The sequence below is a fragment of the Papio anubis genome, chromosome 8, assembly GCF_008728515.1.
Source record: "Papio anubis isolate 15944 chromosome 8, Panubis1.0, whole genome shotgun sequence".
Taxonomy (NCBI): Eukaryota; Metazoa; Chordata; class Mammalia; order Primates; family Cercopithecidae; genus Papio; species Papio anubis.
Window position 1 is genome coordinate 38,060,660 of NC_044983.1, and position 18,422 is coordinate 38,079,081.

General features: G+C 32.5%; 1 protein-coding gene across 8 annotated transcripts in view; it reads left to right on the forward strand.

Moving 5' to 3' along the window:
* Nucleotides 1-18,422, forward strand: part of ADAM18 (ADAM metallopeptidase domain 18) — a 148,603-nt gene that overhangs the window by 107,321 nt on the left and 22,860 nt on the right. For all 8 annotated transcript variants that reach the window (XM_021942253.2, XM_021942254.2, XM_021942247.2 and 5 more), the window contains one exon: nucleotides 10,474-10,554. In XM_021942253.2, the coding sequence (XP_021797945.1) occupies nucleotides 10,474-10,554 (81 nt within the window). The remainder of the gene's footprint in view (nucleotides 1-10,473; nucleotides 10,555-18,422) is intronic.

An 18,422-nucleotide genomic window follows, 5' to 3' on the forward strand; every position in this document is an offset into this window, starting at 1 on the left:
AATGGTGGACTATAACTTACAATATTAGGTTACAACAGATAGTATTTTTCATTTTGTTCTCCTGCCCCTTCTTCATTGCTTACTTGGATGAAACAAGCTGCCATGTTGAAGAGTAATACATGAGAAGAAACTGAGTATGGCCTCCACCCAAAAGACCTTGAGGAAATGAGCATGTTAATACAACAGCCTTCTGACAACCACGTGACAAATTTGGAAGCATATTCATTTTAGTAAAAGCTTCAGATGAAATTGGCTGGCATTTTAATACCAGCCTATGCAAATATCTGAAGCAAAAGACCAAGCTGTGCCATTCCTTTCATCACTCGCAGAAACTGAGATAATACGGGTATTGTTTCCTTGTCCAAAGACAAACTTCTAAGAGTGCAATTTCTGATTTGCAAGCTAAGTATGTTTTTGGTTCTATGAGAAACTGCTATAATCTTTGATTGAGTGGCTCTACCATTTTTCATTTCCACTAGCAGTGTGTGAGTGAGAAGTTTCTCCATATGCTCACTGGCATTTGGTGTTAGCACTACTTATTATTTTCTCATTTTTATATGTGCATAGTGATATTTGCATTCTTTAATGGTTAATTATATTCAATATTTTTTCAATGAACTTATATGTCATCAGTATATCCTCCTGAGTAAAGCATTGGATCATGCCTAGCCTATTTTAATCAGATTGTCTTTTTTTAAAGTTCAGTTTGTCTTTAAATATCATAAAGGCAAGATGGCAAATATTTTCTTCTACTCTGTAGTTTGCTTTACTTACTTTTTTTGGTTGAATTGTATAGTTTTATTTGACATACAAAAACCACTTTGAAACACCAAGATGGGAGGATCACTTGAGCTCAGGAATTCCAGACCTGCCTGGGAAACACAGTGAGACCTTGTCTCTAAAAAAAGTAATAATATTTTTAAAAATTAGCCAGGTGAGGTGGCACACACCTGTAGTCTCAGCTACTTGGGAGGCTGAAGCAAGAGGATCTCTTGAGCTCAGGAGATTGGGGCTTTCACACCACCGCACTCCACTCTGGTTAACAAAGCAAGACCCTGTCTCAAATAAATAAATAAATAGAAGATAAATAAATAAACAATAAGTTGATAAGTTTAGAGATAATTATACATCTGTGAAATGATCACTACCTTCCATGTTGTAAGATATTTATAACTTCCAAAACTTTTTCCCAATCTTTTATTTATTTATTTACTTATTTATTATTGTTACCTTTCTCATAGAAGCATTTAACATATGATCTATCCCCTAGGAATTTTTTAAGTACATGATACATTATTGTTAACTATATAAACTGTGACATTCAGTCAATCTCTAGGAATTACTTATCTCAGATAACCAAAATGTTTTAACTTTTGACTAGTATCTCCCCATTTCTCCCTTCCCCCAGTCCCTAGTAACCACCATTCCACTCTCTGCTTCTGTTAAGTTTTATTATTTAAGATTTGTCATATAAGCAATATCATGTAGCATTTGTTTTTCTGTGCTTGGCTTATTTCATTTAGCCTATTGTCCTCTAGGTTCATCCATGTTGTTGCAAATGGCAGGAATTCCTTTTTTATAGCTAAGTAATATTCCATTGTATGTATATACCATGTTTTCTTTATCCATTTATTTATTAATGGACATTTAGATTAGATTTCTTCCATGTTTTGGTTATTGTTAAAAATTCTACATTGAAGAGGGTAGTGTGGACATCTCTTTAGAATCCAGTTCCTTTGGATGTTTACCCAGTAGCGCAATTGCTGGATCATATGGTATTTCTATTTTCAGATTTTGAGAAGCTTATGTACTGCTTCCCATAGTGGCTATATGAATTTATATTCCCACCAACAGTGTACAAGGGTTCCTGTGTTGGTTTATATTAGGTGTCAACCTGATTGGATTGAAGAATGCCTAGATTGCCGGTAAAGTATTGTTTCTAAGTGTGTCTTTGAGTGTTGCCAGAGGAGATTAACATTTGAGTCAGTGGACTGGGAGAGGAAGACCCACCCTCAATGTGGTTTACAGCCCGACTAGAAAAAAGCAGAAGGAAGAAGTAGGATAAGCTGACTTGCTGAGTCTTCTGGCTTTCATCTTTCTCCCATGCTGAATGCTTCCTTTCAACCTCTGCCTGTTATCCAGTTCCAAAGTTGCTTCCCCATTTTCAGGTATCTTTATAGCAATGCCCCACTTCTCTGGTACCAATTTTCTGTATTAGTCTGTTGTCACACTGGTATAAAGAACTACCTGAGACTGGGTAATTTATGAAGAAAAGAGATTTAACTGACTCACAGTTCCACAGGCTGTACAGGAGGCCTGGCTGGGGAAGCCTCAGGAAACTTACAATCACAGTGAAAGGCAAAGGGGAAATAAGTACATATCCACATGGCTGGCAAGAGAGAGAGAGAAGAGAGAGGAGAAAGAAGGGGGAAGTGCTACACACATTCAAATAACCAGATCTCATGAGAACTCACTATTACGAAAACAGCAAGGGGGACATCTACCCCCATGATCCAATCACCTCCTAACAGATCCCTCCGCCAGCATTGGGGATTACAATTCAACATGAGATTTGGGTGGAGACATAGAGCCAAATCATATCATTTCCCTGTTCTCCACATCTTCTCCAACTCTTATTATCTTTAGTCTTTTTGATAATAGCTATGCTTACAGGTATGAGGTGATGTCTTATTGTGGTTTTAATTTGTATTTTTCTAATGATTTATTAGTGATTTTGAGTATTTTTTTTCTAATATCTATTGGCGATTTGTATCTTTTTAAAATAAATTTCTATTTATATACTTTGCCCAGTTTTTAATCAGATCATTTTCTTACCATTTATTTGTTAGAGTTCCTCTTATATTTTGGATATTAACTCCTCATCAGATGTATGGGTTTCAAATGTTTTCTATCATTTCATAGGCTCTTTATTCTCTCTGTTAACTGTGTCCTTGACTACGCAGAAGATTTTCTTTGATATAATCCAATTTGTCTATTTTTGCTTTTGTTGCATATACAATTCATATCTCCAAAATCATGCCCAAACCAATGTCATGAAGATTTTCTGTTATGTTTTCTTTTATTAATTTTATAATTTCAGGTCTTATGGGTTTTTTAATCCATTTTGAGTTGATTTTTGTATGATGTGAGATAAGGGTCTAATTTCATATTTCTACACATAATATCCAGTTTTCCTGGATATTGACTATAATATCCAGTTTTCTTAACCAGTTTTTGAAGGGAATTTCCATTTCCCTGTTGTGTATTCTTGGCATATTTTTCTAAAATCCATTGACTGTATATTTGTGAATTTATTTCTGGGCTCTCCATTCTGTCCCGTTGTCCATGTATTTGTTTTCATGCCAGTACCATGCCATTCTGCATGCTATCAATTTGTAGTATAGTTTTAAGTCAGATTTTGTGATGCCTCCAGCTTTGTTACGTTTGCTTAATAATGGACTTTTGTTGCTTTATAAAAATTTTGAATTTTTTTCTTTTTCTATGAAGAATGTCATTTATATTTTGATACAGATTGCATTGAACCTGTAGGTTGCTTTCGATAGTATGGACAAAAAATATATTTGCAGTCTGTGAAAATGAGATATGTTTTCATTTGTTTGTACCATATTCAGTTTCTTTCATCAAGATTTTATATATTTCAATGTTCAGGTGTTTGTCCTCCTGATTAAATTTATTCATAAGTATTATTGGGAGCTATTATAAACAGGATAACTTCTTTGATTTTCTTTTTCAGAATGTTTGTTATTAGCATATAGAAACCTGTGTACACAGGAGAAGTTCTGGTTCCTGTGTCTGCAAGAGCTTACTGGACTCTGGGGCTATCCTGCAGCCTAAGTCTGCAGCAGTGTGCTGGTGTCTGAATCCACTGGCACAGGACTGGGGCCTGGGTCTGCAGGGGTAGATCTGGAGCCTGGGTTCATGGCGACTGGCTTGGTGATGTGGTCTCCTGGAGTGAGTCTGTTGCTGGAATTTGCAGCAAATTCAGACAATATTTCACTCTTTCTCACCAATGGGAGAGCTCCCAGGTGGAGAGCATCTTTCTCCAATCTGCTCTGTTAGGCTTGGGCGAGAATTGACATGGTTAAAGTAAAATCATTCTTCCTACGTTTTCCAATTTGTCTTTCCTCATTTCTGTGCTCCACATTGGTTCTTTCTTCCCTCTCTCAGATTTCAGAGTTCTGATGAAGATTACTTCATGCATGAATGGCTGTCAGATCAGTCTTTGAACCTCCTATTACTCCATTTTGCTAATGCCATTCCTGTCGCTTTTCCCCCCCATCCTCTTTAGAACAGCTTTTCTCAAAACAAAAACTTTTTATTTTCATAAGGTCCAGTTTAGCTTTTATGTATCATGTTTCCTTTTATGTATCATGCTTTTGGTGTCAAATCTAATAATTTTTCACCTAGAGCTAGATCATGAAGCTGTTCTGTGTTTTTCAAAAATGTATATTCCATTTTACATTGAAGTCCACATTCCAATGTGGACTTAAAGTGTAACTTAAAGTGTAACTTTAGGTTAACACTTTTGTGAGGTTTAAGAGTTTTTTTATTTGCTTGTTTGTTTTTTGCCTATGTATGGCCATTTAGTTAAAAACTATTTGTTGAAAGGCTCTTCTTTCTCCATTGAATTACTTTTGTACCTTTGTCAAAAATTAATTAGGTATATTTTGTGGGTCTATTTTGGAGTTCTCTGCACTGTTAAATTGGTCTACATGTCTATTCATCTGTCATTAGCATACTCTTGATTTCCCTAATTCTGAAGTAAACCTTAGTATTAGGCAGGGTGATTCTCTTCACCGTATTACTATTTTTCAAAATTGTTTTGGCTATTCTAAGTTCTGTAACTTTTCATATAAATTTTAGAATAAACTCATGTTAGACAAAATATTTGGAGAATTTTGATAGAAATTGTGTAAAAACTGTAGATGAATTTGGGGAGAATTGACATCTTTACTATATTGTCTTTCAATCTATGAATATGATAAGTCTCTTCAACTATATAGGTAGTCTTTGATTTCTTTTATCAGTAGTTTATAATTTCCAGGATGTAGATCCAGTATGTACTTTTTACATTTAAATGTAAGTATTTTGTTTACACTGCAACAATTTTAAATGGTATTATGTTTTAATTTTCACACATACGATTGTTAGAGAAATGTGATTTTTATGTATTGAACTTGTGTCCTGAAACCTTGGTAAACTCACGTCTTAGCTCTAAAAGATTTTAAGGATATGTTTGTTAATATTTGGTATGTGGACAATTATATCACATGAAAAATGGGAATGCTTAATGTTTTCTTTTATAATGTTTGTTTTTTAAAATTTACTCTTCTTGCCTTATTTCACCAACTAGGACTGTAACTACTATGCTGAAAAATACTGGTAGGAGGGGACACCCTGGCCTTCTTCCTGCTCTTCTGGGAAAACGTTCAGTTTTTCTTAATTAAGTGTGATGTTAACTATAGGTTTTTGAAGCTATTCCTTCACTGTTTCTTCATCATTGAGGGAGTTCCTATCTATTATTTGTTTACCTAGAGGTTTTTTTCTTAAAATCATAAATGAGTACTGAATTTTGTCTCATGCTTTTTCTGTGTTAATGGATGTAATTATGTGAGTTTTCTTGTTTGGAATTATAATTATGTTGAGTCACGTTGTCAAAAAACAATATATGGAAGATCATTGATGGTATTTGGACACTTCAATATTCTGGATCCTCAAGAAAAATATGTGTTTGTAAAGATAATAAATGTCCTCTTATTCTGTGTATACTAAAGTAGCTTTGTAGAGATGAGATGGCACAAGAGATTGAATTTACACGGTAAATTTTGGGAAGATTGCTTGAAATTAGCAAAAACTTTTGTCATGGCTGTTTAGGAGACATAACAGTGCTAAGCATATAAGATCAAGGAACCAACAGATTCAGTGTCTGGTGAGAGTCCACTCTCTGCTTCAAAAATGGCACCTTCTTGCTGCATCCTCACATGGGAGAAAGAGTGAATAAGCTCCCTTGGAGCTCTTCTAAAAGAGCACCAATCCCATTGATGAAGGTTCTTTTCTCATGACCTAATGACCCTCACACTCCCTAAAAGCCTCACTTATCAATAGTCCTGCATTGGGTATTGGGTTTGAACATATGAATTTGGGGGAACACAAACATTCAAACCATAACATTACACCTCTGACCCCCTAAATTCATATTATTATCATATGTGAAATGTATTCCATCCCAGTAGCCCCCAAATCCATAACTCATTCTAATGTCAACTCAAAAGTCTAAAGTCCAGATTTTCATCTAAATATCATCTAACTCAGATATGGGTGCAATTCAAGACATGATTCATCCTAAGGCATTTTGCCTTCCAGCTTTGAACTTGTGAAATCAATTTATTTAATGACAAAATACAACAGTAAACAGGCATAGGATACACATGCCCATTACAAAAGGGAGAAATAGGAAGGAAGAAAGGGTTCCAAGTAAGTCCAAAATCCAATGAGGCAAAAAACATTAACTATTAGAGTTGGAGAACAATTTTTTGAAGATTGTTGGAGAACAATCTTCCAGACACACTGGGGCACAAACTGGGCCCCCAAGGCTCTCGGCAGCCCAGTCTCAATGGATGTGCTGGTTACAGCCCATGCACACCTCTCACAGGTTGGAGTTGTATGTCTGGGGCTCTCTTAGGCTAGAGTTGCACACCAGTGACTCAACCGACCTGAGGTTAAGGGGCAGTTCTGTACTCATTGCTTGAGTAATCATGACCCTAGTGGGGGCTCTCTGTGCTGGCCTCACTCTTGCTCTCAGCTCCACTGGGCATTGCCCTAGTATGACAGTTCTCTGCCTGTGCTCTGAGGGTCTCTGGGGCATCCTTTGAAGTCCAGATGAAGGCAGCCACGCCTCCATTGGTTGCTCACTCTGGGCCCTCGTAGAGATGGCACCAAGGAGACACCCCCAAGGTTGATACAATGTGCCCTCCAGAAGGACATTCCCTTGGGCCTCATCCCATCTGGGCCCACAGGAGCCCCACCTGGTATGCTTGAGAAGCAGTTTGCTAGAATGCAGGAACAGAGACTTGAGACATCACGAGCAGTAAGTGCCAAAGTCCTGTGGGTGCATGAAGCTCCTCTTTTGACAAAGATCTGTCCATGAAGCCTTGTAACTCCGATTCGTAATGGGAGTGGCAGCACTGATAATCTCTGAAATGCCTTCAGGGTCATTCTTCCATTGATTTGGGGAATATCACCTAGTTTCCAAACCTTCTTAATCTCTTTTTCAAAAGGTGGCTTGGTCATATCCTTGGTGTTTTCTCCTGAAAATGTGCTTTTTCATTCTTTACAACATGGTGGGGATAAGAATTTTCCAAATCTTTTAGTTCTGCTTTCCTTTTCATTATAAATTCCATGTTTAATATTTATTTCTTCTCACACTTTACTATAAACCGATAAAAAAAGCATGTTGCACCCTCCACCATCTGCTAACATATTTCTTCTTCTCTGAAATATCCTATTGCATGACTCAGAAATTCCACCTTCTACAAAACACTAGGACACAAACAATTTAGCCAAGTTATTTGCCTCTTTATAACAAAGATCATCTTTCCCTCAGTTTCCAGTACCTTGGTCCTCATTTCAATTGAGACCTCATAAAAATGGCTTTCACCATCCATTTTCCTACCAATGCTCTGATCACAACCAGTTAGGTAACCTGTGAGAAGACTGAGGCTCTCTCTACAGCTATCCTCTTCTGAGCCCTCACCAGAATCATCCTTAATTCTCCACTTACAGCAATGTAGGCTTTTTCTAGCATGCACTTCCAAACCTTTTCAGCCTCCAGTCATTAGTGAGTTCCAAAGCAACTTCCACATCTTTAGGTATTTGTTATAGCAACATTTTACCTCTCAGTACCAAATTTCTGTCTTAGTGCATTCATGCTGCTATAATGAAATACTTGAGACTGGTTAATTTACAAACAACAGGAATGTACTACTTAATAGTTTTTGAGACTGAGAAGTCCAAGATCAAAGTGCTAGCAGATTTAGTGCCTGGTTGGGACTGGTTCTCTGCTTTAAAGTTGGTACCTTGCCATGTCGTCACGTGACAGAAATGGTGAACAAGCTCCACTGGACCTCTTTTATTAAGGCACTAATCTCATTCATGGGGATTCTACCCTCATGACCTAATTGCCTTCTAAGGGCTCCACCTTTCAATATGATTGCACTGCAGATTAGGTTTCAACAAGTGAATTTTGGAGAACACAAACATTCCAACCACAGCATGTTAATAGCTTGGTTAAAGTGTTTCATTTTTCATTTGTAAAATGACAATAGCTTGTTTGTCTCTTTTGTTCTTAAATGGTTACAATTTTTGACATACAAAAAACAACAATAGTTAAGAAAAATTATTTTCAGACTCTTAGATATTTTTTATACATTATTTGCTTTTAAGAAATGCATAGGAATCAGAACTCTGTGCAATTGGAAATTTCTTTGTTGAACTATCAGTTATCACACATCACTTGCAGTGTATTATGTGATTAAAAGTGTGTTTCCATTTCTTTATTTGGTGCATATTCATATTGAGCCAACAGATCTAAGGGGAATTTGTTGAAAGTTAACTAAGAGTGCCTTCATCACAGGATGTTGACCACATTGATTTTTAAAAATAGATTCCTATTTTTTTTACTTGAAGTGTCTTTTGTCCAACTAGACTTCCAGAATGGATTGCAGAAATATAGATATTAAGTGAAACATGTTCAGTTAAAATATTAGTATACATTTTAATATAAAGCTATTTTTCACATTCCCATGTGGCCTTTTGCCCCTATATATAGAAAGTTCTTATGCTACTTAGAATACGATAAAAAAAAATCTCAAAAACATTCAAAATATGTCTATGCAATATTCACATAAATTTTGATGCATACTTAAATGGCCATGAATGGTACTTTATTCTGTTTCCTAAAATTATTTACAATGCATAATTTGTCATCTTCTTATTCTGATCAGCAATGTATAACTTTAAATCAAACTTATGATCCAGTGAGAAATGTTAGTTAACTTAAGAGTTCATCGCTTGATTATTAATTTCTTATAATCTCCCTTCCTTATACATACACTGGTCTAAATTAGACAATGTTATTCTATTGTATCATATTTTAGGTTCAGGAGGTATATGTGCAGGTTTGTTACATGGGTAAATTACCTGTCACTGAGGCTTGGTGTACGAATGATTCCATCACCAAGGTAGTGAGCATAGTACCCAATAAGTAGCCTCCCAAACCAGGCCCCTTTCCCTATCCTCCCCTTTCAAGCAGTCCCAGTATCTATTGTTCCACTTTTTTTCTGCCATGTGTATTTAATGTTGAAGAGATAGTCACACTCCCATGTTTATCGCCACACTATTCACAATAACCAAACTATGGAATCAACCTAATTGCTCATTAATGGGTGAATAGATAAAGCAAATGTGGCACATACACACAACAGAATCATTATTTAGTGATAAACAAATAAATTCATGTTATTTGCAGAACATGGATGAACCTAGGGACCATCGTATTAACTGAATTAAGCCAAGCACAGATAAATAAATATCATGTATTCTTACTCATACATGGAAGCTAAAAATAGTCTTGGATAGCTTTTTATTTTTTACTGAATTGCTCTGGCCAGAACACCTGATATTTGCTGAATATGCGAGACAAAACCGGGTTGACATATTCAACTTATAATCTATAAATTGGTTTCATGCAGGTTTGAGGAAATAATTAAAAAGCTAATTTTTATTCATGTTTGGTATTGTTATATTGTGAATGACTTAAACAGATTTTATGGTGACATTTTGAAATAAAAAAGAAGCTTAGAAAGTCAGAAAAAAAAAAGAAAAACATAAATGAGGCAAAACACCACATATCTAGAGGATTATTCACCACTGTGTTACCCATTTTACAATAAAAAAAGTTTTATAAGAAATACATATTTTTCTTGCCATATTATTTTGAGGAATATTATAACAAAGATTCATAACTTATGAATTATACTTAAAATCTAAACAAAATGATTTTCTGTTCCATTTTTTGAGAAGATAAGTCATTAACATTTAATCAATTATTCATAACAAAACATTAACATAATTTAGAAAACTCATATGATGAGTGTCTCAATGCAATCCCAGCTGTAAGTATCAAAAACCAAAACTATATGTAACCTTTACATAAACCACGTCAAGGTAAGCACCCTCAGTTTTTTTGCTTGCAATTACTTTGTTTAGATTTTTGTATTAATGACTAATATTAATATAATTAATATTATCTTAATTATTAATATTAGTCATATCAATATTAATAAAAGTCTTTCAACTTAACCATCTCTTATGCATATATATGAAACCATTTATGTTTTTTCTTGTTTTATATGATATTTGTGAATTGTAAAAATTTTGTTTGTTTCATTTTAGTACTGTGTAAATAAAACCTGCAGAAAAGTTCATTTAACGGGATATAACTGTAATACCACCACAAAATGCAAAGGGAAAGGGGTAAGTCACTTTTGTATCTGAATTGCATGTTATTGTTGTGGGTAATTCAAATAAACATCTGTTTATGAGGATTGAGAGTCTAAGCTATTTAAACTTGTCCAGGTCTAGTAGACTAATATAAAGAAAATTACTTGACCTAGTTTCAACACTGTATAACATTAAGTGAATTGTACAAGATACGTATTGAACTGTAAGCAGTCACAACTTAATAATTAGTAATATCTTTAAATAAAAACATTTACTCTTCTTCAACACAAATAAATGCATTTTTACTTATATTGTGAACATACTTTTTCTCCCACATACATTTAATAATTAAGGCATATGAGCGTACAATATTTTACAGAGTATATTTAAAAACACGTTGACATATCAGGGAATATTTTTTTCTCATGGAGAGACTTCCAATAGCAAATGCAACTTCACGCAAAAAGCTTTCTTTATTTCTTCTGAGTTGTTTGTCTGTTTTAATCTGGTAATCTAAATTTGTTAATTTTATATTGCATTTCCATTTATTAAAATTTACAAGTTGAGGGTTTTAAAAAATTATTTTCCTAAAAGAAAATCAGTGCGTGACGTAGTTAACATTATAAGAGTAACCTCAAATTCACCAGAATGTATTAATATTTAATTCTATAATTTCTAAATTAGTTGGATTCAGAAGGTATTAAATGCTAGTACATTGTCAGTAATTTGCTATCAGTTGTTAACAAAGAAAATAGCCACATTTTAATGTTTTGTTTTTTTCTTTCTGTAATTATAATTTTTGGCTTGAGTTTTTTACTTCCTCTTTTGTATTATAGGTTTTCAGCCTTATTATTTTTTATAATATCTCAACACAAAGTTATACATTATCGATTTTTACTACCATGTTTCATTGGGTACACAATTGTTTTCTTCATATATTTTTATTTACATTCAGTCATTTTACTTCTACTTTTTAGATTTTTTTGATAAAACCTTTTACTATGAAATATTACATTCATAAAGGAAATACATAAGGCAAAACTTCTGTATTTACATTAATTTATATTTCTACATATGTTATATGTTGTAGTTAAAATGTTTAAAAAGAAAAACTACTTAAAAATAATTATAAGTCATTAGAAATCTTACTGAATCTAGGCAAATTTGCATAGATTCTCTAATGACAGTTCTCAATAGACAGCTTTATCATTTATCATTCCAGTTCAATTGAATTAGCATGTAGGTGTTCTGAAATTCTATTATTCATGAAATGTTGCCAGTTATGATAGTGTCATTCTCTTTTTATTAGTGATATACTTTTCATTAGTTGCCATGGACAGTTATAATTTATTACTCTGAAAACTAGTAGTCTAAGCATCAATATCAAGAAGTTAAGAAAATAACAGAATATTAAATTCAGGCTTTTATGCATGATTCAATATAAGTGGTGGATATTCTTGCTGTGAAAGAAAAAATTTCAAGGCTCCACACTTTAGTGTAATATTTGCAGAATATTTTTATTATAATTTTCTATTAAAATCATTCTTTTGTTTCTAGTTTGTTTTCTATTATGAATAAATATTAAATTTTATCAAAGACTTTTTCTGCATCTATTGACTTTATATATGATTTTTCCCTTTAATCTTTAATGTACAAATGTATTTATTGATTTTTAAAATAGTAAGCCAACTTTAATTCCCAGAATAAAACCAACCATGACCTGCTTTTAGTTCAACTTTTGAGTATTTTATTTGATATAAATGTTTCTATCTTATGGATTTGATAGTTTTATATCTTGTACTTAATGTTTCTGATTTTGTATCAAGGTTATGCTATTTTGGTGGTGCTTCTTCATTGTATATTTTCTATAGTAGCTTTAAAAACTTAGCAGACATTTTCCAGAGCAATGTTTGGTTTACATAAAAACAAGCACCAAGTATAGTGAACTACAATATATCCGGTCCTTCTCCCTCCCTGCTTCCCCTATTATTTTGCATCTTGCCTTAGAGCGATACCCTGTAATTCCTGTGCTACTATTTATACATTATTATTAACTACAGTCTATAGTTTACATTGGGTTCATTGGGTTTAACTCTTTGTACTTTCTATGGGTCCTAAAAATATATGGGTCTTATAAAATATGCATCTTAAAAAATATGTGGGTCTTAAAAATATGTTTCCATTATTACAGTATCATACAGAATAGTTTCACTGTGGAAGAATGCCCTGTGATCCACATATTTAGCCCTTCATCCCTTTCCATAAACTCCTAGAAACCCATGAACTTTTTACTGTCTCTTAGTAATATTTATTTAAGATCCCTCCATGTCTTTTCATGGCTTTATGGCTTATTTGCTTTTATCATTGAATAATATTCCACTCTACAGATGTACCACAGTGTGTTTGATCATTCATCTATTAAAGGACAATGTGGGTTTTTTTTTTTTTTTTTTTTCCATTTTGGGCAATTGTGAATAACAATTGCTATAAACACTCATTTACAGGTTTTGGTGTGGACATAGTTTTTATTTCAGTTGGGTATTATATGCAATTACTGAGTCATATAATAGCAGCATGTTTGTTTAGTTTTGTAGGAAGTTACTAAATTGTCTTTCAAAGTAGATGTATCATTTCGCATTCTCATCAACAATGAATGAGAGTTCTTGTTGCTTGACGTCTTCACCAACATTTGGTGTTTTCAGCCATTGAGATTTTAAGCATTCTAATTATTTAGTAGTAATTCAATGTTGTTTTAATTTACAGCTCTCTAATGACATATGATGTTGAGCATCTTTTATTACACTTATTTGGAATATGCATATCTTCGATAATGAAGCATCTTAATCTTTTGCCTGTTTTTTTAAAAATAAATCCTCCATTATTCCCTTCCCCTAGCCCCTGGTAACCACTATTCTACTTGAGGTTTCTATGAATTGACTACTCCAAATACCTCATATAATTGGTATTATACAATATTTGCGCTTTTGTGTCTAGCTTATTTCACTTAGCATGATATTTTCAAGGTTCATCCATGTTGTATCATGTAGCAAAATTTCATTCTTTTTTAAGCTGAGAAATATATCATTGTATGCGTATGCCACATTTTGTTCATCCATTGATTTGTCAATGGATGTTGAATTTGCCTCTGCCTTCTAGCTGTTGTAAATAATATTGCTATGAACATTGGTACACAAATATCTGTTGAGGTCCCTGTTTTCATTTCAATTATTTCAGGTATATGGCCAGAAGAATTCCTGGAGCATATGGTAATTCTATTTTCAATCTTTTTGCAGAGTCACCATATTTTTTGCCACAGTCTCACCAACAGTGCAAGCACAGGGGTTCCAATTTCTCTACATCTTGCCCAATATTTATTTTTATTTTTTAATAGTAACCATCTTAAGAGTTGCAAAATGGAATATCACTGTAGTTTTGATTTCCATTTCCCTAGTGATTAACAAAATTGAGCTTTATTTCCCTTATTGGCAATCCATATACCTTTAGAGAATTTTCTATTCAAGTCCTTTGCCAATTTTAAAATTGTGCTTTAGAATTATTTATTTAGTTCTAAATAATTACTTATTTAGAATTATTGAGTTTTAGAATTATGTATATATTTTGGATATTAATTCCTTATCATATATGTGATTTGCTATTTTTCCATTCTATGTATTGTCTTTTCTCTGTCTTGATAGTATGCTTTTGTGTACAAAAGTTTTTAATTTTGATGATGTTTAGTTATTTTTTCTTTTGTTGCCTGGTTTTTTGTTTAATACTAAAGAAATCATCAAATCTAATGTCACAAAGCTTTTCCCTTATGTTTATCTCTAAGAGCTTTAACTTTTTAACTCTTCTTTCAGTTAGATCTTTTATCTATTTTGAGTTAATGTTGATATATGGTCGAGATCAGAGTCTAACTATATTTTTACACATGGATATACACTTTTCCCAGCATTTGGTGAAACAATTGAATGGTCATGGAAGCCTTGACAGAAATAATTTGACCGTAAATGTTAGGGTTAATTTCTGGGTTCTCTATTCTCCATTTGTCTATATGTCTATCTTCATGCCAAACCACATTGTTTTCATTATTGTGGCTTTGCAGGAAGTTTTGTCCTCAGGAAGTATAAGTTATTCAACTTTGTTCTTCCTTTTAAAAAACTTTTAAGGCTACCTGAAGTGCATTGGGATTTCATATGACCTTTGTGATGCATTTTTCAATTTGTGTAAAAAGCATCATTGGAATTTTGATAAGATTGTTATGAATCTGTAGATTGGCTTGGGTAGTATTATCATCTTGACAATATTAAGTCTTTCAAGTCATGAACATGAGATGTTATTAAATTTATGTCTTCTTTAACTTCAGCAATAGTTTGTAATTTTGAGTGTATATGTCTTGTCTCTCCTTGGTTTTAAGTTTGTTCTTGAGTAGTATTCTGTTCTTTCTAATAATATTGCAAATAGTATTGTTTTCTCAATTTCCTTTTTGGGTTATGCATTGCTAGCTAGTGTATTAAAATGCAGCTATTTTTTGTATGCGTGTTGATTTTGTATCCTGCAACTTTTTAAATTTATTAGCCTAAGATGTTTATGTGGGATCTTTAGGGTTTTCTACATACAAGAATATATTATCTGCAAATATATTTTATGTTATTCTGTCTTTCCAATTTGATTGCCTTTTATTCTTTTTCTTGCCTAATTGTTTTGACTAAAATTTTGCTGTATAACATAAGCTTTTGTATGTTGTGTTTTTATTTGCATTTCTCAAAATATTTTCTAATTTTCCCTGTGATTTCTTTCTTGAACAATTGGTTGTTTTAAAAGGTAGTGAATTTTTTCACATCATTCATTTTGTCTTCTATATCTTTTAAACATCAAAACACAATAATTGTTGTTTTCTATAGTCAACATTTATTTATTCTTGCTTAATCATATATTTTACTCTTTTTGTTGTATTCTTTTCTATGTTTCTGTGTTTATTTCTGTTAAAAATTTTCTTCAGTGTGAAAAAAGTATGGTGGCTAAAATTAACATTTTTTCTGATAAGTGTTTTTTTGAATGTTTTATCTTTAGGTCAGAATTTTCTTTCAGTAGTTTAAAATATATAATCTGTTTTATATTGACTTACATGATCTCTTCTGAGAATTCAGATGCATTTTACCTTTGCTTCTTGAGGAACACCTGCTTTTAATGTTTTCTTTTTGACATTAGTGTTCAAGTGTTTGCATATGATTTGCTAAAATGTAGTTTTCATCATACTCGGAACTTACAGAGCTACTGGATTCTACTAAGAATTATTTTTCTTAAGTTTTGGAAATTTTTAAGTCATTACTTAATTTTGCTTTTTCTATATTCTCTATTAATCCTTTGGGGATTAAATTTACATCAAATTTATGGTTTTGTACTGTATTCCAAATACATTTAAAAAAATTTTAACAGAAGTAAACACAGAAACATAGAAAAGAATGCAGGAAATAGAAAGAGTAAAATACATGTTAGATTTTATTCTGAATCTCTCAAGCTTTCATTGTTTCTTCTTCAATCTGGGAGTTTTGAAGCTATTTTCTAGTTCTATTATTATTCTGCTGTTTCTAATTTGCTTTTACAGTCTTGTATTGTGTTCCCGACTTAATCATATTATTTTTCCATTTTTAAATTTCTTTAGTTTTAATAGATTTCAATTGTGTGGGGAAATTTCATCTTCTCTATTTTTAGAATGTATTAATCAATTTATCTCATGTCTAAGTTATAATTATTTGGCATATTCTTTTTATATCCTTGTAAAGTCTATATAATTTGCAGTGATAACTCCACTTTTTGCCTGGTATTGTTAATTTAAGTACTCTCTTTCATTGTATTGACACCCAGCTAGTGTCCACTGGAGAACCTTTTGGTGAATTGCTTGGTGTGTGAGAAAATACCTCAACACATCGGGAGTCACAGAAGCGTTCTTTGTTGACTACATTAGAGTAATTTTCTGTACCTCTCACAGTCGTTTCAATTGCCTGATTTTCTTCTTGATACCTTTCTATTTCCTTACAAACCTCCTTACGTAATTTGCAATGGAATGTTTAACAACGATGGTAAGTTTTACAAGAGAGGCTTTATAGTTTTCTCTTGGCAGAAATAGTGTGGATCTGATTAGTTTAAATCCATTTATGGATTGAGCTAGGTAAATACAAGTTCATCGCTTTATAAATCTAAGACAGTTTTATAAATCTGTTACACCATATTTCAATGGTGTAAGTATCTAAATCTTTCACCTAAAAAACTGCAGCATCTTTATCTCCTCAGCATCCAGAAACTCTAAGAATTACAGCAGTGCTTTACAGAAATTTTTGAATTAGCTTTTAGCTTAAGAATATGGAAAATGCCTTTAGGGAGATAATGGCTGTATTATCTAGCCCTTCACAACTCCACTTTCCAACGCCTGCATTTCAAGAAAATGATAATGATTCTATTGTTTATTTGTATCCTAAAAATTGCCCTTATTACTGTCAAGCTGGAGTTATACTTCTAAATGTGCCAAATTGGCAAGGGCTTCTTTGAAAAGGGGCAATCATTGGTTTGAAATTATCATTCCTTAAAGAACTAACAAGTCTCACTTGCTTTTTATGTTTTTTCAGCTTAGTAATTGCATGTTGAATTATTCTAAAGTTTAATAATGTACATCATATTCATTCTAGGTTAATGAAACCTTCCAATATTTATTTAACTTGCTGAAAAATTTAGGAAGAAAGACTTCAATTTTATTGAATTATTTTTTATTATTTAATTATATAATGTGTTTTTTCCATTAATAATTTACTTGAATGAATCATATTAGTGAATTTCCTAAAGCTGAATTATCTTTTAATTTCTAGGATAAACGCTCCTTAGTTTTGATTTATTATTTTTTAATACACAAGTGAGATGTGTTGTGTTAATATTATAATATATATGAATTTGTTTTCTTAAATATACTGTGTGTAGAATTTTTTGTGCTAATATGAGATGTTTTATGATCTTGATATAAAAAATAATGCAATGCTTATAAATCACAGTTTTTCATCTAATAACTGGACCACATTTATACTGCTAATTGAATACAAGTGTACCACAAGATATTGAGTCTGATGGCCTGCAGGTAATGAGGTTGGATATAGAGTAAATATTGTTTCAATGAGAAACCCATCCAAGGATCTTCAAGGAGTGACAAAGCAGAGCAGAATGTGATAATGGGACCTTATTGCCCCAGTAGGCAGCAATGATGATTAGAAAAATCTTGAAATTTCTGATCTTTCCCAATAAGCTGAGGATATCCAAAGAAGTACACAACTACCTGTGCATTTTTCTCAGAAATTAGTTGTATAATGTATGTGAACAGGAGGGACAAGAAGGTGACAGGGAAATGTATTTTCTGGATACTCAGAGAACATAGGATGTAAAACAATGTGAAATGGGGGACTGAATTGGTCAGAATATTCTATCTGTGTGTAATTTATGCCACTTTAATAACACTTAAATTAACTACAATGTAATTTTTCTTAAAGTGCATGTGTATTCTAGAAATTAAAGCTATAGCATTACTTGGAAAACGACATTAAAAATTGATTTTTAAGACAATCACATAATCACTGGAAATTTTAACATCAAATTTATCAACAAATAAAAGAGAATGTTGTTGAAGCTTAAAATAATTTTAATTGCCACAAATTCTAAATGTACAGTAATTTCATTTCATAATTGCTTACTTGTGTAAACAGTTTTCTCATTCAGAATTTTATAGAGCTTATCATTAATATTTCTTGGTCAGGAGATGTATGTGAAAAAGTAAACACAAAATTTGGTATGAGAATATTCACAAAATAATTCTCTCACTGAAATTTGAAAAATTGTACGTAGAACTTTTAGCTAAATGT